At 38.7% G+C, this 27,089-nt stretch overlaps 2 protein-coding genes across 3 annotated transcripts in view; one reads left to right on the forward strand and one right to left on the reverse strand.

The window, feature by feature from the left end:
- Window positions 1-21,926, forward strand: part of LOC121929408 (protein LYRIC-like) — a 33,876-nt gene extending 11,950 nt beyond the window's left edge. Inside the window, 16 exon segments of the mRNA XM_042464952.1 lie at window positions 1,303-1,407; window positions 2,873-2,957; window positions 4,385-4,558; window positions 7,614-7,682; window positions 10,557-10,802; window positions 11,981-12,067; window positions 12,393-12,491; window positions 14,439-14,465; window positions 14,468-14,509; window positions 14,512-14,564; window positions 15,100-15,165; window positions 15,167-15,218; window positions 15,995-16,018; window positions 16,021-16,106; window positions 16,907-17,066; window positions 18,538-21,926. Coding sequence (XP_042320886.1) covers window positions 1,303-1,407; window positions 2,873-2,957; window positions 4,385-4,558; window positions 7,614-7,682; window positions 10,557-10,802; window positions 11,981-12,067; window positions 12,393-12,491; window positions 14,439-14,465; window positions 14,468-14,509; window positions 14,512-14,564; window positions 15,100-15,165; window positions 15,167-15,218; window positions 15,995-16,018; window positions 16,021-16,106; window positions 16,907-17,066; window positions 18,538-18,608 — 1,446 coding nt within the window. The 3' untranslated portion in view covers window positions 18,609-21,926.
- STK3 (serine/threonine kinase 3) overlaps window positions 1-27,089 on the reverse strand; it is an 881,840-nt gene that overhangs the window by 253,272 nt on the left and 601,479 nt on the right. The gene's annotated exons all lie outside the window — the stretch shown is intronic.

Here is a 27,089-nt window from a genome sequence, read left to right on the forward strand (position 1 = left end):
ACTGTCACCTGGGCCACAGAGGGAGCCATCAGGCAGACCCAGCAACATCGGGGACTGTCTGAAGGAAGAGGCCCCTCCCTCTTCAACTGTCATCTCGGCCTCAGAGGGAGCCATCAGGCAGACCCAGCAACATCGGGGACTGTCTGAAGGAAGAGGCCCCTTCCTCTTCAACTGTCACCTGGGCCACAGAGGGAGCCATCAGACAGACCCAGCAACATCGGGGACTGCCAGAAGGAAGAGGCCCCTCCCTCTTCAACTGTCACCTGGACCACAGAGGGAGCCATCAGACAGACCCAGCAACATCGGGGACTGCCTGAGAGCTGGTGGAGGAGTACTTCTGCCACTGCCCCCCGCCATGTCACCGGGGAAGAAGCTCCCCAGAACTGCGGAGGAATGTCTTGCCGCTGTGGCGGCTTTTTACCAGGGGGGAGGGGTCATTGAGAGAGGCCCCTCCTGAAAAGCCGGCTCCCCGGCCTCCTGAGGGACGCTGCCACACACCCCACGCCACCGGGTGGAACTCCCCCCCCCTGCTATTTGTATGGGGGTGTTTTCATGTATTCTTAATTGCTTTATAGCATGTGATGTTTGTACAGGGGGGTTGTAATTTGTGATCTATGATGTTTTAACTGTTGTATTATTGTTGTTCACCACTATGATCCTTGGAATAGCGGTATATAAATAAACCATATTATTATTATTATTGAGTTCCTGTTTCACACTAATGTACCCAATCTCCAATACTTTGATTTCTCCATATTTGTGCTCAGTGCTATGTGTCCATCGTGCTGGGGACAAACAGGCAGGTATCTGATAAATGAGGACTGAGCATTCTTTATGGGCATGAAAAACAGAGTGGCTCTTGGAAGAAGTTGGGAAAGGGATTGGCAGAAGAATGGAATGCAGTGGCTGGGACCCAAAACAGAAACACTCCATTGTAGCGTCCCACTAGTAATATCACTGTTGTGTAACTGAATGGTGTTCAGGATGGGATTTGCTGCTTTTGTGCATTTAAACTGAAAGCAAACTTTAGCAATCCTTTAATCCTTTAGCAATCTTGCTTCAGCTTGTAAGTTAAGCAGTTCTATTTGTATTTATTTTAAATCTTTTCACTTGGTGTAAAGAAGGGGTGTTCAGGATTTCTTTCATTTTTTAATACTAGAAGTCCAAGCAGATGAATCAAGTAATACTCTAGATGGCTAAATCCTGTGAAACTCTGGCTGGCGTAAATAGGTCTAAAGACTTAAGTTGCAATTTTATATTTGCTATCTAAATTGCTTGTGATTTCATTTTCTTATGTTCTAGCTTAATGGTCAACCTGCTCATGAAGTTTCTGAAGAGGAAAGAATGCCGACAGTTCGAAGAGAGAATCTAAAGCAGCCATCAGATGTGGAAAAGAAAACAGAAAAGGTTAGTTGCTAATTTGTGAGTGATAGAAAGCTGCAGATAGTATCAATTCTATTTTCATAGTCTGAAGCAAATTTTACTCCAAAATGGTGGAGCAGTTGGCTCATTATAAGTAGTAAACCGCAGCTAGCTTCTGCCACTAATCCCTGCACCCCCAGGATAGGAACCTCTGAAACCCAGCATGATTGCAGAAGCAAACTCTTGCCTTTTCTTCCAGGTTTGAGCATGCAAAACTGGGCTGCTTTCCCTGACCCTGCTGACTAGCATGAGATGGATTTATTAAAGAAGGAGGTATTTTATACTTCCCAAAGCTCCCTGTGACAACAGTGTTAAGCAGAAGGTAGTTTGGGGTCTGCTGATAGAATTCTGGGGATCTGTAGCAGACCTGAAGTATTTCTCATTCTCAGTTGTTTAATGCAGGTAGGGAACATGTGGCTCTCTAATTCTGTTGATGAAATACATCAGCCTTTACTAATAGCCAGATAGGCTGAAACTAATGGGAGTTGGAGTTTAACAAGATACGGAGGGCCACTGGTTCTCCAGTCCAAGTTTAACAAAAACAACAACTACAAGACCTTTTCTTTCTAACTTAGGTTGCTCTACATAGTAACACTTGTCACTGCTTTAATCAACCTCTATTTTATATACCTCAGTAGTGTGTTTGTGTTTGACCTGCTAAATATGCAGTGAACAGGTCACTTTGCTTGAATCCATCTAATGAATGTTTCTGAAATGGAAACATTTTGGTAGTATCCAAACTGTATCAAACTGTTTCAGCAGTTTTATGCAGTACAGTGGACCCTTGTTATACGTTGGGGTTTGGTTCCAAGATCCCTCGTGTATAACAAAATCCGTGTATGCTCAAGTCCCATTAAATATAATGACAGCAAAATGGTGTCCCTTATAAAAAAAATGGAAAGTCAAGGTTTGATATTTGAAATTTATACTTTTTTTTTAACATTTTCAAACTGTGTATGCTTGAATCCGTGTATAAAAAGGGCTGACTGTATGTTTAGGGATTATAAACAGTTTGGTTGGCATCCTGTTGGTTAATCCCTATTAGAGTATACCTGTTCTGTCATTTGCTGAGTGGTTAGTCAACACATACACAACACATAAATCCCATTTATTGAGTGGGTCTGCTGTTGTCAGGATAGCATGATTTAGGTGTAAAAGGATTTAAGACTAGCTTTATTTTGAAAAAATACATTATTAAATACAAGCTAATTTCAGTACAGATAATAAGTATTAATGTTTACTTCCATAAAACTTAGTATGTACTATAATCTATACTTTTCTTTGCCATTTTTAGACTTTAAGACATGGACTCTACTGAAGCCACTGTTAAATTGTTAATATAAAATTTTGCCTACTGTTAAACTTCACTTGTTCTACTGTAATTCTGATATTCATCATAAAGCATTCAATAACTTGAATACTAAGAGAAAATATTTGCATTTTATTTTAGTCAAAGAAGAATAAGAAGAAGCAAAGGGGAGATACTAAAACTGTTCAAGATCAGTCACGTGTTGATGGAAAAGAAGCAGATGAAGGTATTAAAAATGGAGGGGGGGTAGCATAATAGCCTTTACCCATCTCCTTTCTTGCTGACTGACAGTTGGAAGAGGACAGGAGTTTGTCTTGACCAATCTCCACCTTCCTTTGCAGCCCCCAGTACCATCTCCCCCTGTGTACTATAGGAGATCACAAGATTTTACAACCTTCTGAAGCAGGAATGTCAAGGGATGTAGGAGAGTGGGGAATCCGTAAAATCAGTATACTGTATGTAAAGATTTTTATAAATAAATGTGTCTGTGTGTTGAAGGTACCAAACCCACTACAATCAAGCTTTCTCTCCAAGAACAGACACAGCTTTCCTACTAGCTAAAACTAACAAAAGGCACCAAGGCATGTGAGCCTCCTGGGCTTCCAGTGATAAAGATCTACATGTAGTATTAGATACTCTGCACTTGATCTATCAGAGGGCCAACTTCTCTATATCCCTTTAAATTATTCACCCCCAAAGCCCCTCTCTTGGCAGGGTACAGCCTCTGTTTATTGGCCCTTGTCCAGCCCTCCACTGCATACAGGCAGTGGGTCCAGAACCAGCAGAGCATCATCTAATTCAGAAGTTACAGAGAAACTGAGCTGCGTGCCATCAGAATATTCATGACACTTTGCTTAAAATTTCCTATTTGGCCATTCCTTGCATCTTCATAGAGATGCTAAACTTTGAGGACCAGAGAGTACCCTGTGCACAATAGCACAGTTGCCAGATGTGTGGGGGTAAGTATTTTTCCTGTTGTCAACATCTGGAATGGTCTGTACAGATGGAAGCTGAACCATGGCAGTGCAGCTTTCAAAATCCACTGAGACAATGAAGAAGGATACCATCATACAGGGTATGACAGGGTATTGAAAGCCACTGAAAATTCAAGCAAGAACATCAGGCAAAGTTCCTTTTCTCAGTCAGAAGGCTCAGTCACCCCTCAGGATAACCATAGCAGATTCAGTTCCAAGCCCAAACTAAAATGTACTTAAATCACCTATATCATCCAAAAGCATTTGCAGTTGCACTCTCATAACTCAGGAACTTCTGAAACAAGAAAATCACCTGTGCTAGATCCAGGGAGGAGACAGGTTAACTATTAGAATGATAATTCTTGCTATTTAAAAACATCACCCATATGTTTTCAGATTACCTGGAATGCACAGCAAGCTCTAACCATATATGGAAACGGGATACTGTGGGTGTGCTCTCTAGGATAGCCAACAGTGTGCTGTGGCTAGTTGCTACAAGTTCATAATGATCAGCAAATAGTTTTTCAAAGAAGCTTGTCTACCATCAGCTGGTTTTACTATATTAAGGAGCCCTGACAAGCTTTTGAGGCACATCGAGAGTTCCCTTTAGACCCAGTATGAAAATCAAACTGAGTTTGGTTTCTTTTGTTGCAGTTAATGTTTTCCATAATTCTTTTAGGAGCTTGGGAAACAAAAATCAGTAACAGAGAGAAACGGCAACAGCGTAAACGTGACAAGGTACTGACTGATGCTGGGTCAGAATCAAATGTATCAGCTGTAGAAAATTCAGTCTCTCTGTCTGTGGAACCACTGACATCTACATCCTTTTCAGTTGGACCTAGAAAAAACAAAAGTAGGTATATGACTCGTATAGTCCTTTTTTGTTTCTTAACTTCATAAAGAGCAGTTATTCTTGAAATAACAAATTTAAAAAATAATGCTGCAGCCATTTGGATTTAGTTAAAGATCTTTTTAAATTAGTATTTGGTGTTGATAAAGCATTGAACATAAATCTCAATTATTGATGAGGTTTGGACATATGAGGAGCCTGGGGTAATTCCTCAACCATCCATTTGAGTTAGCTGTCTTTCCACCAGGATATTTTGCCAATTTTTGGCAGAATGCATGTTCCACAGATTACTGGAAAGTTGATGTGCGTGCCTTTAGTTCTTGTGCCCTATAATTGGTTTTATAGGCTCTTTGGAAATACACTTTGAAATAATAATTTTTCAATATTTTTTACTTTCTGCGGGGAAAAAATCAAATCATCATAACTGCCAAATAAGTCAGTTTTATTTAAAGCAAGGAAGTACCCAAATATTAATTTTAGAGCCTTTGGGGGACCAAATTTAATGAAGGACATACCAAATATGTGGACAGTGCCTTGGACATTACTGTCTCGTATAAGATATATAAGGCAGTATCTGGCATCTGATTTCCACTAGCAGAATCCAACTCATGATCCAATTCCCTCTTGTCTTCTAACCTCTATAGCCCCTTCTTTTCTGTCCTCGCTTCTCTCTCTCCAGGCTCTTTCCCTTTGGACTTTAAACATGCTCTCATTTCTCCAATTCTGGGGGAAAAAAAACCTTCTCTTGACCCCTCTTCTTTGTCTAGCTATTGTCTGATTTCTCTTTTTCCTTTTCTTTCTAAGGTTTTGGAACGGGTCGTTTATTCTCGCTGTCTTGAGTTTCTCAAAGCCAACTCCATTCTAGATCCCTTTCAGTCCAATTTCCGTCCACGGCATTCTCCAGACGGCCCTCACAAAGATCTCGAATGATCTTTTGCAGGCCAAGCAAATGGCCTTTACTCTGTTCTCCTTCTTCACTGTGGCCTTCGACACTGTGGATCACTGTCTCCTAGTTGATATACTTTCTGACCTCGGGTTCTCGGACTCTGTTCTTGATTGGTTTAAATCTTATTTGTCAGATAGATCTTTTGCTGTGGTCATGGGTGGTCAGGCTTCGTCCTCTGTTCCCTTATCTATTGGAGTTCTCCAGAGCTCTGTTTTGGGTCCCCTACTGTTTTCTCTTTACACATTGTCCCTAGGAAAACTTACCGGTTCCTTTGGATTTTCCTATCATCTGTACGCTGATGACACTCAGCTGTATCTTTCCACCCCTGACCTTTCTCTGGAGCTTGAACAGCAAGTTTTATCTTGTCTTACAACTATCTCTCAGTGGATGTGGCATCGGCACTTGAAGCTCAACATGCCTAAGACGGAGCTTCTTGTCTTTCCACTTACATCCACCCTTCATTACTCCTTTTCAACCACTCCAGGAAGCCCGCAGTCTTGGTTTCATTTTTGATTCTTCTCTGTCGTATATCTCCCAGATCCAGACCACTGTCAAGGCCTGTAGATTCTTTCTCTACAATATTGCTAAAGTCCATCCATTTCTCTCAGCCTCTGCTGCCAAGACTCTGGTCCACACCCTGGTGGTCTCGCAATTAGATTATTGTAACCTCCTTCTGGCAGGGCTTCCTCTCTCATATCTCCGTCCATTAATTTCTGTCCAGCATTCAGCTGCATGCATTATTACATCCATTCGGCGCTTTGACCATGTTTCTCCTCTATTATCATCCTTTCACTGGCTTCCCTTCCCCTTCCATATTCAGTATAAGCTTCTGTTGTTGACTTTTAAAGCCCTGCATGGGCTGGCCCCTCCTTATTTATCTGAACTTCTTTCTCCTCACATTCCCACTTATATCCTCCATTCTGGTAGTCAAGGTCTGCTGACCCAGCCTAGGATTTCCACTGCTCCGTCCTAGATTCGTCCCTTCTCACTCACTGCCTCTGACTCCTAGAACCTTCCCGCACGAGCATCGGTCATCACTTCTTTAACCAGTTTCAAAACTAAGTTGAAGACTACAACATTGTTCAGGGAAACATTCCCAGGCATTGTGTGATTGTTTATTTTATTGTTATCTGATATTTTATTTGATATTTGATGTTTTTAATTTGTTGCCTGCTTATTTTATCTAACTCTATCTTGTATTATTATCTATTGTTTTATATGTTTTTTGCTATTATCCTGTAGAATGTATGCCATTGACAGGTTTTATTTTCATCAATTTTATTAATTATATGTACAGTGCTATATAAAATAATAATAATAACAATAATAACAATAATAACAATAATAATAATGGGATCAATAGACTTGGAAAGGTATAACATGCAGCCACTGTGCAACCCAAACATCTTCATGAGGGAGCTGGAAACCTTCGAGATGATTTTGGAACAGTGTGAAGGCTGCAGAAGAGAGGGAAAACATTTCGTCTTTAATTGCCAACCATGACTAAACATAATACACAGTTCTAGCATATGAACAGAAGATAGTACTATAGTTGTAGCTTTATGGCATAGCAATATTTGTCTGTGTCTGAGCCAACTTTGGTGTAGTGATTTGAGTGTCAGACTGTGGCTCTGGAGACCAGGGTTCAAATCCTTACTCTGCCAACGAAACTTGCTGGGTGACCTTGGACAAGTCATATTCTTTCAGCCTCAAAGGAAGCCAAAGGAGAATCCCCTCTGGACAAATCTTGCTAAGGAAATCCCATGATATCTTCTCCTTAGGATCAGAAGCTACTTGAAGACACACAACAATAATGTATCTGTCTGCCATATTAATCTTAGGCTTTATACAGAAGCCTTATGTATTCCCTTTACTTTGTATAAGGTCTGTTCTTCAAGAAAGGCAAGATTCTAAAACTTAATGATGTACTTCTTCTAGGTTTTAAACTTCCCATCCCAAACCATTATTAAAAAGTCTTATTGCAGAGCACTTTGACTGGACATTATAGGAATCTCAGGATTCTTTGTCTGCTAGCATATCAGTATAAGCTCTCAACTTGTTTACATAGCAGTAGGCTACTTAATCACTAATCTGTCTTCTTTTCTTAATCAGGTGATCCAATTCTGAATGTTCAAGTTAGTAATTCTAAATCTGGAAAAGGTGATACTACCCTCCAGCAAGGTGAGGCCTAGCTGCTTTGCATATTATTCTCATTGAAGTTCTGGTACCTTGTAGGGTTTTTATTTATTTGTTTGCTGTAGCTTTTCTACCTAATTAGGTAGATCAGTGACTCCCATCATGGATATCTTGCATAATTGCAACATATTTTCTTCCTAGTTTACACTGCATATTTTGAGTTGCTCTGTTTTTTATTACCCTGATTTACATTTCTGCATCTTTGAGCTGCTAACCTGAATGCATCATACAAACTTGACCCATGTCAGTTTATTAATTGAGAAATGAAAATTTATTTTATTAATAGGCAAATATTAGTTGCTTAGCCTGATCTTATAACTGTTTACTCAGAATTAAGTCCAGCTCATTTATTTGGGACTTATTCCCAAGTATTCATAATAAAATTTGAAGTGTGAAAAAGGGGAGTAGATTTATTTTTCATGCAATGGCTAAATTTATTGTCCTCTGGATTACTTTTTATACCTTGAAAAATATAGCTAAATGTAGCAAAAGTAAATGGGCTGCATCCACAATGCAGAAATAATGTAGATTGACCACTTTAACTGCCATGACTCAGTACTATGGAATTTTGGGAACTGTAGTTTGTTATGTTACATGGATTTGTAATTGGTTGACTGGCCGAACCCAAAGAGTGCTCAACAATGGCTCCTTTTCATCCTGGAGAGAAGTGACCAGTGGGGTCCCAAAGGGTTCTGTCCTGGGCCCAGTGCTATTCAACATCTTTATCAATGAGTTGAAGGACAAAATTGGGGACATACTTATCAAATTTGCAGATGACACCAAATAAGGAGGAATAGCTGACACCCCAGAGGACAGGATCAAAATTAAAAATAATAATAATAAATAATAATAATAAAACTTTATTTACCGCTTTTCCAGTGATCAAAGCGGTATACAACAAGAATATAGGTACATACAGATTAAAAATATAAAATCCACAATCTCAATTTACATAAAAACACACAGCCAAGAGTCTTTTCAGTCAGTGATGTGCAAGTCTATCAAGAGTATTGACTACAAAGAGTCAGACCTGAATAGACTAGAAAGCTGGACCAAAGCTAACAAAATGAACTTCAACAAGGAGAAATGTAAGTTACTGCACTTAGGGCGGAAAAATGAAATGCACAGATATAGGATGGGGGACACCTGGCTGAACCAGACTAAGTGTGAAAGGGATCTAGGAGTCCAAGTAGACCACAAATTGAACATGATTCAACAGTGTGATGCAGCAGCTAAAAAGGCCAATGGAATCTTAGGTTGCATCAATAGAAGTATAGTGTCTAGATCAAGGGAAGTAAGAGTGCCTCTCCATTCTGCTCTGATCAGGCCTCACTTGGAATATTGTGTCCAGTTCTGGGCACCACAATTCAAAAAGGATGTTGAGAAAGGAGGGCGACTAAAATGGTGAAGGGTCTGAAAACCATGCCCTATGAGAAATGCCTTAGGCAACTGGGCATGTTTAGCCTGGAGAAGAGAAGGTTAAGATCTGATATGATAGCCCTGTTTAAATATTTGATGTCATACTGAGGAAGGAGCAAGCTTGTTTTCTGCTTTTCCATAGAACAGGACCCAGAGCAATGGATGCAAGTTACAGGAAAAGAGATTCCACCTCAACATTAGGAGGAACTTCCTGACAGTAAGGGCTGTTTGACAGTGGAACACACTCCCTCAGAGTGTAGTGGAGTCTCCTTCCTTAGAGGTCTTTAAACAGAGGCTGGATAGCCATCTGTCGGGTATTGGGGAAGAGGCGAGGCCTGGCCTGGAAAGACTAGGAGCCCTCCCCCCGACCACCATCTTGAGGGGGAGAGACGAGGCCTGGCCTGGAAAGACGTAAGAGCCCTCCTCCCGACCACCATCTTGAGGGGGAGAGAGGCCTTGCAATTTTTTGTATTGTATTGCAATTTTTACTGTCCACCGCTATGATCATTGCGGAATAGCGGTCTATAAATAAGACTTATTATTATTATTATTATTATTATTATTATTATTATTATTATGCTTTGATTGTGATTTCCTGCATGGCAGGGGGTTGGACTGGATGGCCCTTGTGGTCTCTTCCAACTCTATAATTCTATGTCAGCAGACCTCTCTGACAGAGAAGGCTAAATGTCTCACAAAACTAAATTCCCAGAATTCCAGAGCATTGAGCCAGGGCAGTTAATGTGCTGTCAACCTGGGTAATTTCTGCAGTGTGGATGCAGCCTAAGAGATTATATGTCCATTTCATTAATATCCCACCTATCTCCAAATATTGGACCCAAAATGGCTTCAATACAGTTAAAAGCAATAGCAATAAAGAGGTTTTTAGAAACTAAATAACTAGTCTATTAAATATACCAATAATTTAAAATAGTTAAAACATATCACTGAGTACAGCACTGTAATCTTATTAAAACCCCATTTTGTGGCAATCACTTAAGAGCAAAACACTATATAAATATAAAGTTCTATGCCTGGTGGTAAAAAAAAAGAGAGGAGAGGGCCAACATAGCCTCCTGTGAAAGACAGTTTCACAGCCTGGGATCAACCATCAAGAAGGCTTGCCCCATCTCTCCTCATTAAGTAAAGATACTCATGATCTGAGAACAGCCAATGTGTATCACACTTATGATGTCAGATTGTGCATATACAGTAGTTAGGCAACTCTTGCTTGGAGGAAATTGAGGCAAAGGTGTTGTTGGGCAAAAGAGAAAAATTGAAGCGCCAAACTGCTTTATTGTTTGAAGCGTAGCGTGACACTGATCAGGAAACCATGATATGGGAATATGATTATATTGTTTTATAAACTTCTGTTTTTAAAAACAGAGCAGTTTGCTACTAGTTACATACTTGGGGTATCACTTGTGTTTGTGTTCAAAGTTCCTTCTGGATTGAATGAAGGCCCCACAGTAAATGGAGGCAACTGGAATGAAAAGCCTGTAAAGCTTTCTCCTCAAATTAACACAAGCGAGGAGAAATGGACACCAGTATCATCTACGAATAGCAAGAGGAAGAATGAGACATCAGCTTGGGGGAAAGATGCTGGAGATAATGGAAATGGAAAAGATTGGGGAGTATCCCTTGTGGGCAGAACCTGGGGTGAACGTACTTTGTTCCCTGGTATTGGTAAGTGAAAACATTTGATTCTACCAGTAACTTTTTCTTCTAGAAAGGAGACCGGGGTAGGCATATCCCAGAACAAGGAATTTATTTTTAATAGCCCCATGTCTTGCACAACAATGTGTTTTTTACAGCCCAATTTTCATTTTAGTAATAATTAGAAAAGTTTAATTCTTTTCTTTCATAAGTCACACACTGTAGAAACCTATTTGTAGGTCCAGATGGAATTTCCACGCACTCAGAAAACATTTTGCTTTTCAGCTATAGTCAAACCCTATATTGTGAATGCCACTTATCTACTCCATCCCCCCAAACATTGTCCTAGCCAAGCTTCCTTGTGCAGAACATGTTCTTTGTGTTTTTGATCATGGCCTCAAACTCTAATCCACAGTAAAATGTAAAAATAATAACTTAGCTTTATTTTCTTTACTGGGGTAAAGGAACAGAAGTTTAAGATACAGTACAGACTTGGAGTAACATGTCTTCAGTGTAACAAAGTTGCTACTCATACTTCACAATATTTGTGCAAATGCAGGGCACCCATGTCATATAAAGGCATGCTTTCCGTGGCCATAAAAGGCAATGGCACGCGTGTGCCTGCAGCACACAACCATGCCACACTGTGTGCACGAGCCCCGTTGTTTTAAATGGGGCTCAAGCATTCACGGAACTTCTCTTATGCGCGGGGGGGGGGGTCTGGAACAGATCCCACGTGTAAGGGAAGGGTGCCCTGTATATATTTGGGGTTATTGTGAATTGATTGAAAAGGATCTCATTATTTTGAAGAGTAAAAGAATTTATCTTTTACCAAAAGTATGTCCAGCATGTTAAATGTCGATGTTACAGTTCCAGAGCGCTTTTTCCTGCCCAGTTTTGGTCTTAACAACCCATAGGGTGACTAAAGATACTGACCAGTATAATAAATATAACAAGAAAAACCTAGATTTGAGCCTTCATCTTGTTTGGCATATTACTGTAGCTAAAAAGAAACATGATGAAATCAAAAATCTTGGCTACAACATTGCAATTGTCTTAATAATTGTACAGTGAATCCGCAACATTTTGAATTCAAAGATCATGTGAAAAGCTATTATTACAAGGTTTATCTTAGGAACGTGTTCCTAATACCAGTAGGAAAAAATGTTTAAACTTCTTCTTTTTTTTTTGGTGCCTTCTCCTAACAGCCTGGTCTGGAGTGGATGGAAGAATTAACACCCCTGAACAGAGTTCTCCTTCATTTTCTTCTCTGGGGCTAAATCCTGCAGTTTCTGGTATGCTTTTACAAAAAACATCTTAGAGTCCACTTGTGTACCAGAGTTACATTCTGCTGTAAATTTTGTTCTGGCTAAGTGTAATAGTTGTTGCAAACCTTTAGCAAGAGTTAACAATACACAAATTCAGGTGTTGATGACCAGAGTAAATGCTAAGTCACAAATGTCAAATATTACATTGATATGTCAAAGTGAATTTTGAATTTTTGGAAGAGTTCTGTTTGGCTTTTTTCATAATGAAGTCTTTTATATGAAATAACAGGGATATCAGCAGCCTGTTATTTCTATAAAACTAATAGGATGTAATACGTTTTATTATTTTCAGGATCAAGCAGTGAATCTGTTTCCTAGCCTGGTACTACTGACTTCCAGTGGGATTTAAACCGTAATCAGGCACATGTTGATGATGAATGGTCTGGGTTAAGTATGTGTCTTTCTACAATTTTGTCTACCTTGTTGAGATCTGTACTCATCTCCCCTATCCCAATAAATAAGTTATTCCACTAGAAATAAGATAAATTGTTTATTCACATGCTTTCAGAATGAAGAAGTTTGCAGTACCATAAAGCTGAACATAGCATAAGCTTTTGTTGTGCAGAATCTCTTTCACAATAATGCAAATGATGGGATTGTGTATGGCCTTCCAGATGTTTTTGGACTGCAGTTTTTCTGGCACTCCTAACCATTGTAGCCATAGTGTCTGAGGTTGGGACTTGCAATCCAAAGACATCTGGAGAGCCACATGATTCCCACCTCTGGTTAAATGTAAATGAAGTATTCACACTACAGGGTAAATAAGAAATCCCAAGAGAAGAAATAGTTTTTTTTTAAAGCAAAGTGAAGAACAAAAGGCCAAATGTTCCAAGAGGTTTTGGTCCAGGACAGCTTATACCATAATAAATTCATCTTTACCATACTTCACTGTGTTTGCTGCAATAGACATGCCTATCAGTGCTGGAAATTTCTTTAAGTGTATCAGCGATAAAAGCAGATTGATATTTCGGTAAAACATGTACAACTTACATAAGACTTTTGCTTCGAAACCTACAGTTTTAGTTTTTCTTGCATGATTGTTGACCTGAACACTAGATAGTAAACTTTGTGTACCTTCAGAAGTTTAACTCGCCATTTATGTCTTCATTTTATGTACTCTTTCTTGTAAGGAATCATTTAACATATTTGTCCAGGAAACTGATTCTTAGAAAGTTTTATATATGAAGAAGAAGGTGTTATAAGGCAAATGACAGAAATATTATATTTTTAAGGGTTGGTATTTTGGACAATAGATGAGTATTGAATGAGGTTATATATGCCATAAACCCCAGTAATTCCAGTTACATTGTTTTATTATGGAGACATTTATTACCAAGGATGAAAGGGAGGAGGGTGTTTTCCCTCTACCTGTGAAGCAGCCAGGGCGAACTTATCAGTACATCAAAATTCTCTCGCTAGTTACCTTCTCTAAATTACCTATCTTGCTTATGAATTGGGACTTGTTGCTGTCGACTAAAGAATTGACCTGATTAGCAAACTATCTTTAAAAAAAATGTTGTTCTTTTGTTATTGTTGATGCTACCTAGCAATTTTCTGATGGTAAGATGAACCTCATGTTCGGACTAGAACTCTGAATAGTGAATAGTTATGTTTTATAAAGCCCTTATTGAACATTTTTAAAAGCTATTAGGCTGAATCCAGACTTGATTCTTTCCTTTTGAGTGTGGGGAGCAGAGGATTGAGATTTAGAAGAGACTTCCTACAGACACTAGGTTATAGTGGCAGTTTTATAGATTCCTTCAGAGACACCAACACACCTACTACTCTGCTCCAGAAGGTTTCCCCAGCTTCCAGAGCAGTTTAGGAGGCAGAAAGAGCCAGTGTCCTTTCACCAATGAACAAGTCTGCTTAAGAATTTGCTTTATTCTTATTGTGCCTTCAGGTCATTTCCAAATTATGGCAACCCTAAGGTCCACAGGGTTTTCTTGGCAAGATTTGTTCACAAATGATTTGCCTTTGCCTTCCTCTGAGGCCAAGAGAGTGTGACTTGCCCAAAGTCACCCGGTGGGTTTCCGTGGCCAAGGGGATTTGAACCCTGGTCTCCAGAGTCATAGTTCAACATTCAAACCATTGCACCATGCTGGCTCTTTATTGTAATACAAATATTATTTTTAAAAACTTTGTCCATTATTTAAAAAACCTGGAGAAATCATACAAACATTTTTAATTGTTGGTCTGATCCCAGGCTCATGCACTAATACTAGATATTGAAAAATGTACTTTGAAAACTATATGTTTAGTGCACAGTGGAAGAACGTGTTTGGTCAAACTACCTAATTTGGTGTACTACCTAAAATTGTTTCTTATTATTTCACAGATGGGCTTTCTTCTGCTGATCCCAGTTTCTGAGGAATGCCCCAGCAGAGGAATGGGGAAACTGGGTTGAAGAAAAAAGTCTCCTTCCAGTCCACAAATGGAAGAAGCCTTGTCTGAGCCTCAGAAGGTATTTGAAGACTGCTTGAGCTAGATGGACCAGTCATCTGATGCAGGGTGGCAGTTTCTTATCTAACAAGAAATGTTGAGAAAGATTCTTCTTTCATAGATAGCTGCTTCTTTATTCCCTTTCAGTTGATTTCAGCTTTTGCTAAGAAAATACGAGTCTAAGTGTATCATGTGCATGCTGCTTCTATGTCAAAACTATAATTGAAATGGGTTTTCTAAACTAAAATTACACTTAATGTCGTGATTGTAAAGAAATGTGATACAGTGGATCCTTGTATACGCTGGGGTGGTTCCAAGATCCCCGTGTATAACAAAATCCGTGTATGCTCAAGTCCCATTAAGTATACATGCCATAGCAAAATAGTGTCCCTAATAAAAAATGGAACATCAAGGTAAATTTATACTTTTTTGGAACATTTTCAAACCGTGTATGCTTAAATCCGTGTATAAAAAAATCCGTGTATAAGAAGGGCCGACTGTATATTCCAATAAAACATAATACACTTTAATCTTTCGGATTTCACATTAGGCTACAGATGGATGAGAAAGAGAAGCCAGAAACCAACTTGCAAAGTACAGCAAGTGGTAAATCAAAAAAAAAAAGAAAAGAAAAAAAAAGAAAAGCAGGGGGAAGAGGCTACCTCTCCTGCACAGGTAAAACAGCATATCTATTCATTTCTGAACCTCAGTTTGATATGAGTGCTCAGATTAAAATTCGTTGGCAATACCAAAAACCATAATCGAATCACGGGCAGTTAGGATTGCATCTATGCTTTTATTAATAATTACGTATATACATGACTAATTGGAACTGTGTTATTTCATTAGGTCTACTTATTATCAGCAAGTCTAAATCTGGATTCATCACCATGACACACCAGTTTCCCTTAATTCTTTCTGTAATTGAAGTTGTGCCGTCTACTCACCTCTTATTGGCCTGCTTTAACTTTACAGGCTGATTCATCTTCCCTCATTTTAGAATGGTTCTGAGTGGTGGAAGATATTTGGAAGATAGTGAAGCTGCAGTTTTTTTTTTTCTTCAGATGATAACATTTTGCAGTACACTGTTAGTGTTGCAAATGGATGACCTTAAAAGATTTGGATAATTTAAGATCTGTTTACTTTCAGAGCTGCTTCATATTGGTTTAAACTTGTGATGCAGTTGACTTAACAATGTTTTAGGCAAACTGGTGCCTTCCAGATGTTTTGGACTGCAGCTCCTGCAATTGACCGTTGGCTATGTTGGGTGGCTTTTCTGGGAGTTCTAATCCAAAATAGCCAGAGAACAGAACAACTAAGTTGCATGCCTCCAACTAACAAAATGAAAAAGATTGGGTCAAGTTATTCTGTCTTCTATTTTGTTTTTTTTTTTTTTGTTTTTGTTTTTTGTTGTTTGTTTTTTTGTGTTTTTTTTTTTTTCTTCCTTCGGATGATGCGATGATCTGGATAGACAGGCGTAGAAGATTTCCAGAAGATACCTCACAAGTTCAAAAGAGCAGATACTTTCTCTTTAAAGACCATCAGCACTAGTGAACAAGCTGAGGTATAGATACATAGATCGAGGTGAACATAAAGCATACATTCAGTACTTACAAAATTAACAGAATCCAGTGGCCATGTGCTGCTGGTTTGACATGAAAAGGCAGGCAACAGTTTAATTTTATAAGTTGAATTCCCTTTCTCTGAACCTACAGATCTTGGAATAATGGTTAATGGAGATCACCATGAAGATGTCTATAATTATTCCTCCAAAGAAGTGCATCTTTTAGTATGACTTTCTTATACACTTTTCAGAATAAACTGGGCTTACATTTCTGATACATTCTTCACCCTAAGACTCCCAAGAAATAATGTAATGTTGACATTAACATTATTATTCTCACATATGCTTTCATTGATGAGAGACTGCTTTTCACACAAACTTTTCATATAAGATAATTTTAGGTCTCTGTCATCTTAAATGTTACCACTTGAGTTGTAAATGTTGTTGATTCTTTTGAGTCCATAATGCCAGGAAATTTACAGTGAGTTAAAACAGACAGATATAATTTGATGGCTTGTATTTTTCCACTTGCATATGTTGTAGCTTGACACATTTGTGTTTATTTCATATTGTTTAAATGAAGCTTATTGGTGGAATAATTAGATACAATTTTCCAGTGCCTGCTATAGAGCAATCATTTAGTCAACCAAAACACTAAAAAAAGAATGTTATGGCACACTATTTGGGTTAAAATTGTGACGTCACACCCACATCAGGTATTTTACCCTGAATTGAAAGCATATAAACCAGGATGCTTCATTAAACAAGCCTACTGAAGCGTGTCTGTAATTTTTATTTAGCCTGAAGAGATGCCCTCATTTGCAGTTTCTACTGAGCCATCTGTAACTGTATCAGAGAGTGAATCTGACAAGATACCTTCCCAAGTGCCACAGATGTTACAGGAGTTAGACGTTCCTATTTCTAATGTTAAGCAAAACAGTGTGCCTCCACCACGAGTAAGTAATTCTGGAAGTATTCTTGTTCGTAGAGCAAAATTATGGATATTGTAAAAGTCAGTCAATTTTTTAAAGCAGATGCTTGGTAATTTAAATTTAAGTCTCCTTTAATTGTGTTATCAAGAAGATTTGAGGGCCACTGTCCATTTTCTGTATACCAGTATAATTGTTTTTGTCTATGTAGGATGTGACAGTGTATGATGTGTACCTATGATGAGCATGTATTCAGAATGTAAGTTTCATGTGGGAAAAGACAAACGTTTCAAGTGTGTTTTCTATACTAGTATGGGACCTGCGTGTACAGGTTAGTTTATAATGAGTTCTGCAACTGCTATTTTTCTGCTTGGCCCAGTCTGTATTGTCTCTCATGTTCCTTGATTCTTGTTTGGACAGTGCGTTTGGTGGCCCTATCTAGACTTGTCCCAGCTGCATGATACGCAATAAACTCTTGCAGCAATGAGAGGGTCTCATTGCAGACTGGGCCAGTCAGAAAAATCAGCAAACATGTTATAACGAAACTGGGCAAAAAATGGTATTTGAAAACACTGAAATTCTGGACCACACCAGCACTATAAGGTCAGAATGCACAGGGAAGCCACTGAAATCCACAAACTCCTGGGAAACTTCAACAGGAAAGAAGAAATCCTGAAAGTAAACAATGTTTGGCTACCAGTCCTGAAAAACACCAAAATCAAGACTCAGCACATTCCACCTAAGTTCAAGGGGTTTCCCAGCAGACAATGGATTACTGATTAAATAAACACAAACCTCCCTCGCATATGCTCCCACCCTGAGGCTTTGCCATTCACCAGCAGACCAACACAGAGATTAACATGTAAATCACTTCCTCTCAACCAAACGTCACACAGTATATATACCCCACGCATTTCCATGCCACTATTGTCTGAAGATGCCAGCCACAGATGCAGGTGAAACATCAGCAATAAATTCTTCCAGAACATGGCCACATAGCCCAAAAAACGCACAAAAAACAATGTACATATTGCTTTACAAGTAAAACAACTCAAAACGGTGGGTCATGCCACAAGTGTGCAATCTAAAATATGAAATCAAGGCGTGTGTCACTGTAGCTCGAGCCAACATCTGCAGGAACTGGCACAGTTGGTACACTAGTCTTAACTGTGCAATTGCATTTCTTGCCATTGCTGAAACCTGGGTATCCAGGCTCAAGGCTAAATCAAAGAGTCAGCTGCAAACCTAAAATTTCAGGTAGCATATAACCACATGCAGCACAGGATGAATCCCTGGATAAAAATTTTAAAAAGTTTTAAAATCATAAAACTATGTCTATGTTGAAGAAGTAGAAATGTTACCTTATCCTGAATAAGCTAGTAAGATTTTCACAATTCTTTTATGTTTCTTGAGACACAGTAGAATGAAATGTATAGAATGGACTACATATAAATATAATTTACAATTAATATTTTGCTTCATTTTTTAAAAAAACCTTTTAGCTAAGTCTGAAGAGAGCTGGGAGTCCCCGAAACAAATCAAAAAGAAGAAAAAGGCCAGAAGGGAAACGTGAATTTTCTGAGATGGACGTGTGTTGCAGAAACACTTGTCGTGAAGATTATGCTGTTTATGCAATAATTTGTGAACCTGTACAGAATTTTATATAAATTTCAACAGATTTTTTTTAAAAAAACAAACTGCTTTGAAAAAACCATCTTTAAGAACAGGAACTGAAGGAGAATGAGTTGGTGACATACTTTAACAGGAAATTTGACAATACTGGAAGATGCATTGAAGAGTCTGTATTTTCAACCCATGGGGAAATAATTTTTAAGAATCTTGGTATCACAACAGTTATCTCTTAATTTATGTAATTTGAACAAAAAGGGTTGGTCGAAAATTCCCTAATCATCTTTGAAGCTAGTGTGACATGCTTGAATGGTGCCCATTCTAAATTTGTTTAATGTACAAATCAAAGAAGTCTGATTAATCTGCCATATCTTTCTAATAATTAAAAGTAGGCTAACATAAAGTAACTGTAGAGAATGACTGGAGTTCTGGAAGCATTTTCTCTTGAATAGTCATCTGCTTCAGAATATGTGCCAGAATTATGACTAGACCCATTCAACAAAATTCAGTAAAAAAAATGATTGTGGTTTAGATGCAGAACTGTTAGGAACTGTTCAGAACCTCAGTACGGTTCATGAAGTTGCTTCTGGTAGTCATCTACTTGAATTATTCAAATAATATATTTTTTAAGAAATTGGGCACGTGTGCTCAAAATCGGCCTCATGTTTTATTCTTTTTTTAGGTAGTGGGTTAGTTGTTGCTCTTTAACCTTTATTCCTCATAAGTCTTAAAGTCATGTTTAATTTCTCTTCTGCTGCCCTACCCCACCTCCTTTTTTGGTTGATTTAATGTCTTCTTTTTTTAACTTCCATAAACTCTTCAAAAGTGTGATGGAGGATGAAAGAGCGAAATAATGGCTTCAGACAGCTTTAATTGACGTTGAGACCACCTGTATCAGGAAGTGCTTTTTTTACTGCCTTAACCTATGTAGAATCTGCATCTAGAGTTCTTAAATGGGATAAATGTTGTTTTTTGTATTTTTAAAAAATCATGCAAGTAAAGCAATTGTATAACAACTTTCCTCTTGGAATGATTGATTAAAATGGGAATTGAGCTGCATCATTTCCAGGCACTGTGTAATTACATCACATCAAGCAGGCAGGTATCTGAATAGTGCATGCTCAGCCATGTACTCTGTATATAGCCTTTACAAAATGTTTGTGTGTGTTTAAAGGACCATAATTAACATAACTTGGTGAACATCTATTAAAGAGAAGCCATGATTATTTGATGTAATTGGCTTAGCTTTTTTTTTCTTTTGTGGCAGAGAAATTGTAACAGCTGTAACCAATGGTACTTATTGACTTTCCCATAATGTCTCATTGTATACGTCTGAAATTTTGGTAAAATTAACTTGCAATGCAAGAACAATTAAAGCAACAAACTGGATATAGTTGTATTGAAGACAAGCCTTATTAATTGATAGTGTTCCTAATGAATACTAATGTGCACAGGTATTAACTCCTGTTTCAGGAACATGGCAGATGTTTACATGTTCAGATGTTTTTGTTTAATTCAGTGACATTTCTAAATCAGTTTTGTTAAAATAAATTGAGCAAATTGATAGCATTGTGTTATTTATGGGAAGGGAGTTTTACTTAGACAGTACTTTTAGCAAGAATTAATGTGTCCATGAAAGTATTAGTACTGAAATACAGTTTTCAGCATTTTTAGTGGTTATTGAATATGTGAAATCATGTTTGTTTGCATAAATTCTTTCCCTTCTTCATAGACGTTTTAGCAGATTTGATCCATTTCCAGTATTAAAAAATTGACCTGCACTTCATCAGATTTAACTTTTTGAAAGGTAGGCAAATGGTAAACATGGTTCAGCAAAGCCATGAAACAAATTGCTTCTAATTGTCTTAGGTAGTAGATAGAGCCCTTAAATGTTATTTCCTCAAAAGAGTTTTCCATCATACCAATCATCTATGGAAAACTGCAAAGTGGTAAAGGTATATCTATAATGAAATAATGTTAGAGGCATTTTTTGTGGTTTTTGACAATGAAGCCATTTGTGGGAGCATTTCATATGCCATAGCATGATAATGCTAAATGATAAGTTGAAGGTACCTTCTAACATAATACTGGCAAAATTTAATAAACTCTGCTTAAACCTAGACCTATAGACCACATTTCATTATCTCTTTGCCAAAATATGTCCCTTGTTTAAAACTCAGTCTTCAGCAGAAGTTGTTTAGGATTATTGTCTAGGAAATGTATGGAAATAATGGATAGTTTCTCTGTCTTTGAGAAGCTTTCTCAGTCCCAGAATATTGTGGTATATAGAAATTGGATGGTAGCAAATATGAGATACTTTCCCCATTTAAAAAAACCTCCACTAATTTCCAGTGCTTACCTTACTTAGTTTGCTGTGTAGAGCTAGGTGTGTCTAAGCCCCCCAGAATTAATGGGATTTCACACTGGCTGCCATGCACCCTAAAATGCCCTTTATCCACATGCATCACAGTCATAAACTTTTAGGATTTCTCCACTTTGAACTGCAGGATTTCCCTCAGTCTTTGGTATTGCACTTTTGTTCTAGCTGGAGTTGAAACTACATCTTGGTCATCCTTGATGAAGGCAATAGTAAATGTCTGGTGGTCTCCATATGTGATGAAGCAAATTTCTATTCAGAACCTGGAGAACATGGGAAATTTCTGAATTGCACAATGGAGGGTGACAAAAGATGTTCAAAATAAATTGTGTTAATGTATAAGAACAAGCATCCACATTTGCACACAGTAGTTTACAATAGCCTTTGGGTAGGGATAGACTACTGTGATCCTCCAAATGTTTTAGCTCTGCAGCTCTCATAATTCCCTACTTACTATTGGCTCTTTTTCTTGGGGCTAATGGGAGGCTCACATATGTTCACCCCTGCTTTATGGCCACCTTGTGGTGGAAACCAAGCCAGCTAAATATATCCTCATAATGAATGCACGGAATGTTTTCCAAAGAGTCATGTGGGTTTTGTAATTTTTGAAATTGTTTGTATGCACAACTTTGCAAAAAAATGTGGTATGTAATTAGGTAGTCATCGCATGCTTTAATCTTCCTTGACTTTTTTCTTTTGGCGTTTTCTTAGGAAAAGTGTATAGAATTCATACATGTTTGTTACAGAGTTGGTGCAAGGTGGATAGAATATGAAAACTGTATTTCTGATTTTTTTTTAATTTAAAAGAATTACAGTAGATAGATTTATTTAATTATTTACTAAAGAATGTATACATTAAAGTAAGTTTTCAAAACTTTGCAGAAATATCTTCTTAGTGTTGCTCTTTTCCCCTTTTACTAACGCTTACTTCCCTGTGCCTGTTTAATTCTATATGGCTTAGAATAATTAGTCTTTTAGCTTTCCAGGTAAGAGTCAGTGTCATAGCAGTCCAAGAGGCTCACAAATTGAGCCTTGGCTGTGGCTTTACCTGTCAGTAGTGACTGTTTCCCAAAGTATACCCAGCATCATTTCACTTGAGGGCACTTTGGGAAATTTAAATGGAAGAAAGCACCACCAGAGGGCATTCTGGAGCTGTCCTGATGAGGCTTTAACTTCAGGTTATGTCAGTCCTATGTTTTGTTGCTTGTGTACAACAGGCTTCCCACTGTGATGGTAGTTTCTCCTCTGAGGCTGTTAGTAATAAATAGAGGGTGGCCCTTGGAACTTAAATAATTTAACATGTTTAGAGCCTTTTATGTCAATCAAATATGCACAACTTTTTCACTGCCAAGTATCTCATCTGGTATTGACTGAGAGCCATGGCAAGAATGTTCCAGGTTGCCTCCTGAGTATTCTGGCCCCAAATTCCCCCCATTATGTACTCTCTCTGAAGTGACAACAGCAGACTGCCTTCCAACACAATCCCTGCTCATTGCCTGGTACAATGAAATCCTCATTTGTTGCCTGCTGAGGTCACAACAAAGCACCGAGCCATGTTATCAACCAGGGTGCCTCATTCTGATCTCAGAGCAATTTGTGCCATAGCAGCGGTGCTGGGTGGTTAACAGGGCCCATGTGGGAATGCAGCCACCAGTCATCATTGCAGAGAGAGCCGAAAGCCCAGAGCAAAAGGTAAAGATTTCAAATTTGGTTAAGGGGAAGAAAGGCTGAATCGACTGCAGACACTGTGAAAACTGTTCACACTTGATTTGTGATTTTGGCCCTGCGTCATGAAAGCATACGTGCTTGTACAGGCACACTCATTCCCACACACACACACACATGCATGTACATATGTCATTGTGTTGGGATCCACGAACAATCTTTACCGAGATAGCAGTGGGTAAATAGCAATATTGGAAGTCATGGATTCATACCCAGACACACACAAGTTCATCTGATCATCTGTGCAGCAGGGAAAAGTGGATGGGGTTAGACAACCCTTAAGGACTGCTTAGGGAGCAGATGAGGACTTAAAGTTGTGTAAATTGGAACTGTTGACTGCTTCCTTATTGTTACCATCTGTAGCATTTATTATTCATTTATTATTTATTCATTTATTTAATTTAAGAGTGATAGAATTCAAAGATATAGCCGTGTTAGTCTGTAGAATCAGTATGTAGAGAGATCTTGTAGCACCTTTGAGACTAACTGAAAGAAAGAATTTGACAGCATGAACATTGGTAGACTTCAGTCAACTTCCTCAGATGCTACAAAAGGCTATGAAAGGCTTTCATAGACTTTTGGAGCATCTGAGAAGTAGACTGAGGTTTACCAATGCTCATGCTGCCAACTTCTTTCTTTCAGTTAGTCTCAAAGGTGCTACAAGATTTTAAGGTTATCATAAAGGACTCACGGTGGTTAATTCACATGGTATTTCTGCTGGACATTTTGCTTTCTATCTTGGATCCAATGTAGGCCCTGATCTTGACCTGTTTGTCAAATACAGTAAAACAAAAACATGCAAAACTACTGAATAGGAGCAGGGACATATAATGAATTTATAATTGGTTGAATGGCCGAACCCAAAGGGTGTTCAACAATGGCTCTTTTTCATCCTGGAGAGAAGTGACCAGTGGGGTCCCACAGGGTTCTGTCCTGGGCCCAGTGCTATTCAACATCTTTATCAATGACTTGGAGGACAAAATTGGGGGCATACTGATCAAATTTGCTAATACATCAGAGGACAGGATCAAAATTCAAAATGACCTGAATAGGCTAGAAAGCTGGGCCAAAGCTAACAAAATGAAATTCAACATGGAGCAATGTAAGGTACTGCTCTTAGGGAGGAAAAATGAAATGCACAGATATAGGATGGGGACACCTGGCTGAATGAGACTACATGTGAAAGGGATCTAGGAGTGCAAGTAGACCACATATTGAACATGACTCAACAGTGTGATGCGGCAGGTAAAAAGGCCAATGCAATTTTAGGCTGCATCAATAGAAGTATAGGGTCTAGATCAAGGGAAGTAATAGTGTCACTCTATTCTGCTTTGGTCAGGCCTCACCTGGAATATTGTGTCCAGTTCTGGGCACCACAATTCAAAAAGGATGTGGAGAAATGAGCATGTCCAAAGGAGGGTGACTAAAATGGTGAAGGGTCTGGAAACCATGCCCTATGAGGAACGACTTAGCTGGGTATGTTTAGCCTGGAGAAGAGAAGGTTAAGAGGTGATATGATAGTCCTGTTTAAATATTTGAAGGGATGTCATATTGAGGAAGGAGCAAGCTTGTTTTTTGCTGCTCCGGAGACTAGAACGCAGAACAATGGATGCAAACTGCAGGAAAAGAGATTCCACCTCAACATTAGGAAGAACTTCCTGACAGTAAGGGCTGTTCGACAGTGGAACAAACTCCCTCGGAGTGTAGTGGAGTCTCCTTCCTTAGAGGTCTTTAAACAGAGGCTGGATGGCCATCTGACGGGGATGCTTTGATTGGGAGTTGTGGTCTTATCCAACTCTATGATTCTATGTCCACTGGTATGATTTACATTTGGTTGAGATCCTTCTGGGTTTCCAGCTTCTGTGGAATAAATGTAGCTAAAATCCACAATCCAGTTTGACCAGTGATAATAATAAACCTGTCTGTTATCAAGAAGAAGAGATCATAGATGTTTGAGTTTGTACAGCAGTGTAGTTCCTTGGTTTCTGTAAGCATCATCTTTTGGTATCCATCATTGTTGGCTTCTGACATTTCTTGGTTATTCCAAATGTGTCCTGTTTACCAAGCACTTTAATTCTTTCTCTGGACTTAGGCCCCTGGCACCTTTTTGGGCTGACATTAACAGCCCATCTGAAGACTGTGATTAATCCCATTAAAACCAATACAATTTAAACAGCTAGTGTGCTTGTTCCCCACCTTCATCTTCATGCATGACCGTTTACCTTGGTTTCCAAAGGGATATTGTAGTGCCTTTGAGACTAAGTTAAGTAACTTGAATACTTCAGTCTTACTTGCATCTATTTAGAAGACAAGACTTCCTAATTTTTATAGGACATAGCCCTGAGTTAATATGCAAAGGTTCTAGCTAATACACATATGCCGGTTCATATTATCAAACTGCATCTTTTCATCTTGTGTTGCAGCACATGAATCCCATTCTTACAGCCAAGAATAGCAAATATTTTGATAAAGGTATCTGGCTGAGAGGTTTTGGGCTCTGTGGGGTCCAGAGCTCAGACAATTGGATACACAACTGGAAGCAAGCCCTGTTGAACTTAATAAGACTGACATTTGTATAGACATGCACAGGATTGTCCAGTAAGTTTTTTAAGATAGCAAGCACATTAAAAGCAGTGTCCCATGTTTCTTCTGTACTGTTTAAAATGGACATTGAAATGTTGCCAAATAGAAAGCTATTTCAGTAGAATTAAAACAAAATTTATAGAATAGTGTGCAGTAGATCTTTTAAAATGAGAGATGGAAAATTAGATGGTTTTATTTCAGCCATCAATCTTCCAGCATGAAAGGCTCCTTGAATGGAACCTAAGAGGAGAATCAGCTAACAATGGAGGAAAGCCAAGAGCTTTCTGTAACGAGAAAAAAGCATTAGCTGAACCAATCCATTCAGTCTCTATGAAGTTTCATAGCAATTAAAGACGTCAATCTGGCTTTAGAACAGGAAACTGTACCGTCTGTCTTTGACCTTGAGTTCTTGTCTAAACTTACTGATGCTGCAGAGAAAATATAAAAGGTTAATGTACTTCAGCAATACTTTGAAAATTAAAAAGGAAGCTTCATATGTGCAACAAGTTTGTAAGGTTTATTAGACTAATTTAGGGGAAGGAGCCTTAGCTTATATAGCCCTGAAGCAGAGGCAGGTGGAACTGCAGTAGCCCCATATGTCTTAGATACTTGTGAGGAACTGGAGCAAGTAGAGAAATCCTGCATGTCCCTAACAAGGAAAAGTTAGGTAGTCAGGATTAGAATCCTCCCCAATCTTCGCGACATGAGAAGATAGCAACTTGAGTAATGCCACTGCCTTTCACAAACAACAGGGTTTTTTTCACTACCTTTCATAGTCACAAATAAGAGAGCCTGCTGGTGGTGAATTCATCATCTTTGAGATGACAAATAGTGAGTGATTGATGGAATACAGATGCACCATGATATATAGGGGCAGCATAGAAAAAGAAGAAGTACCTATGCTCAAGAACATCTGTCTCCATGCCAAAGAAGCTCAAGTAGCAGCCTGGCTATGAGCCTTGCCAGAGCATCCACCAGGTACAACAAAATATGGTTCACTAGCTGTGAGACCCACAGACCCTTGGGTTAATGGAGGAAGAAACTTCATCCCACTGATCCCAGAAAAACAGGTAACCACACAAAATGATTAGGTCAATTAATATGAAGTCCTAGCACGCCAATGCATGTCCCTTAGGTATGTAAATACCACCGTCTGTCCTAGAAGAATAGAGGGAGATACTTCAGGCCTTCCCTACATAAATTGTAAGAGACGTTGTGAGTCCAGTGTCAGGTCTGAAAGATGTAGCAATGTAGATCTCCAAAAAACATGGCAGCAGTAGAGGGTTCCAATGCCTTCAGCCAACAGCACAAAAGACTGATTGATATGCTAGTTCAGCTTCACTGCACTGGCAGAATGAGTGTACTGTAGTAGCTAGAATGAGGTAATGGCTGCTTTGTATCTAAAGGCTCATGGACACTGGCACAAGTGACTTACATTTAATGAGGTGGAACTGGACATTCAAACAGCCCTTGTAGATAAGCTATACAATACAGATTTTTTTAATTGGTCTATGAAGATAAGGGGAAGCCTTACAATTGTCAGATTTTATCGAGTTTCCTGCAGTGTTAAAAATACACAGAGAAAAGCCACTTACCAGAAGAACAAAAGGAAATCATATTCAATTACCTGGAAAAGAATCCTCAATATTTGTAAAAATGGACCAATCAAGTGGGCCATCAGAAAGATCACTGTCATATGACAGGTTTGGGAACAGCACCTCTTGTGAAACAGAATCAATA

Source organism: Sceloporus undulatus, chromosome 4, assembly GCF_019175285.1.
Source record: "Sceloporus undulatus isolate JIND9_A2432 ecotype Alabama chromosome 4, SceUnd_v1.1, whole genome shotgun sequence".
In the NCBI taxonomy this organism is placed as follows: Eukaryota; Metazoa; Chordata; class Lepidosauria; order Squamata; family Phrynosomatidae; genus Sceloporus; species Sceloporus undulatus.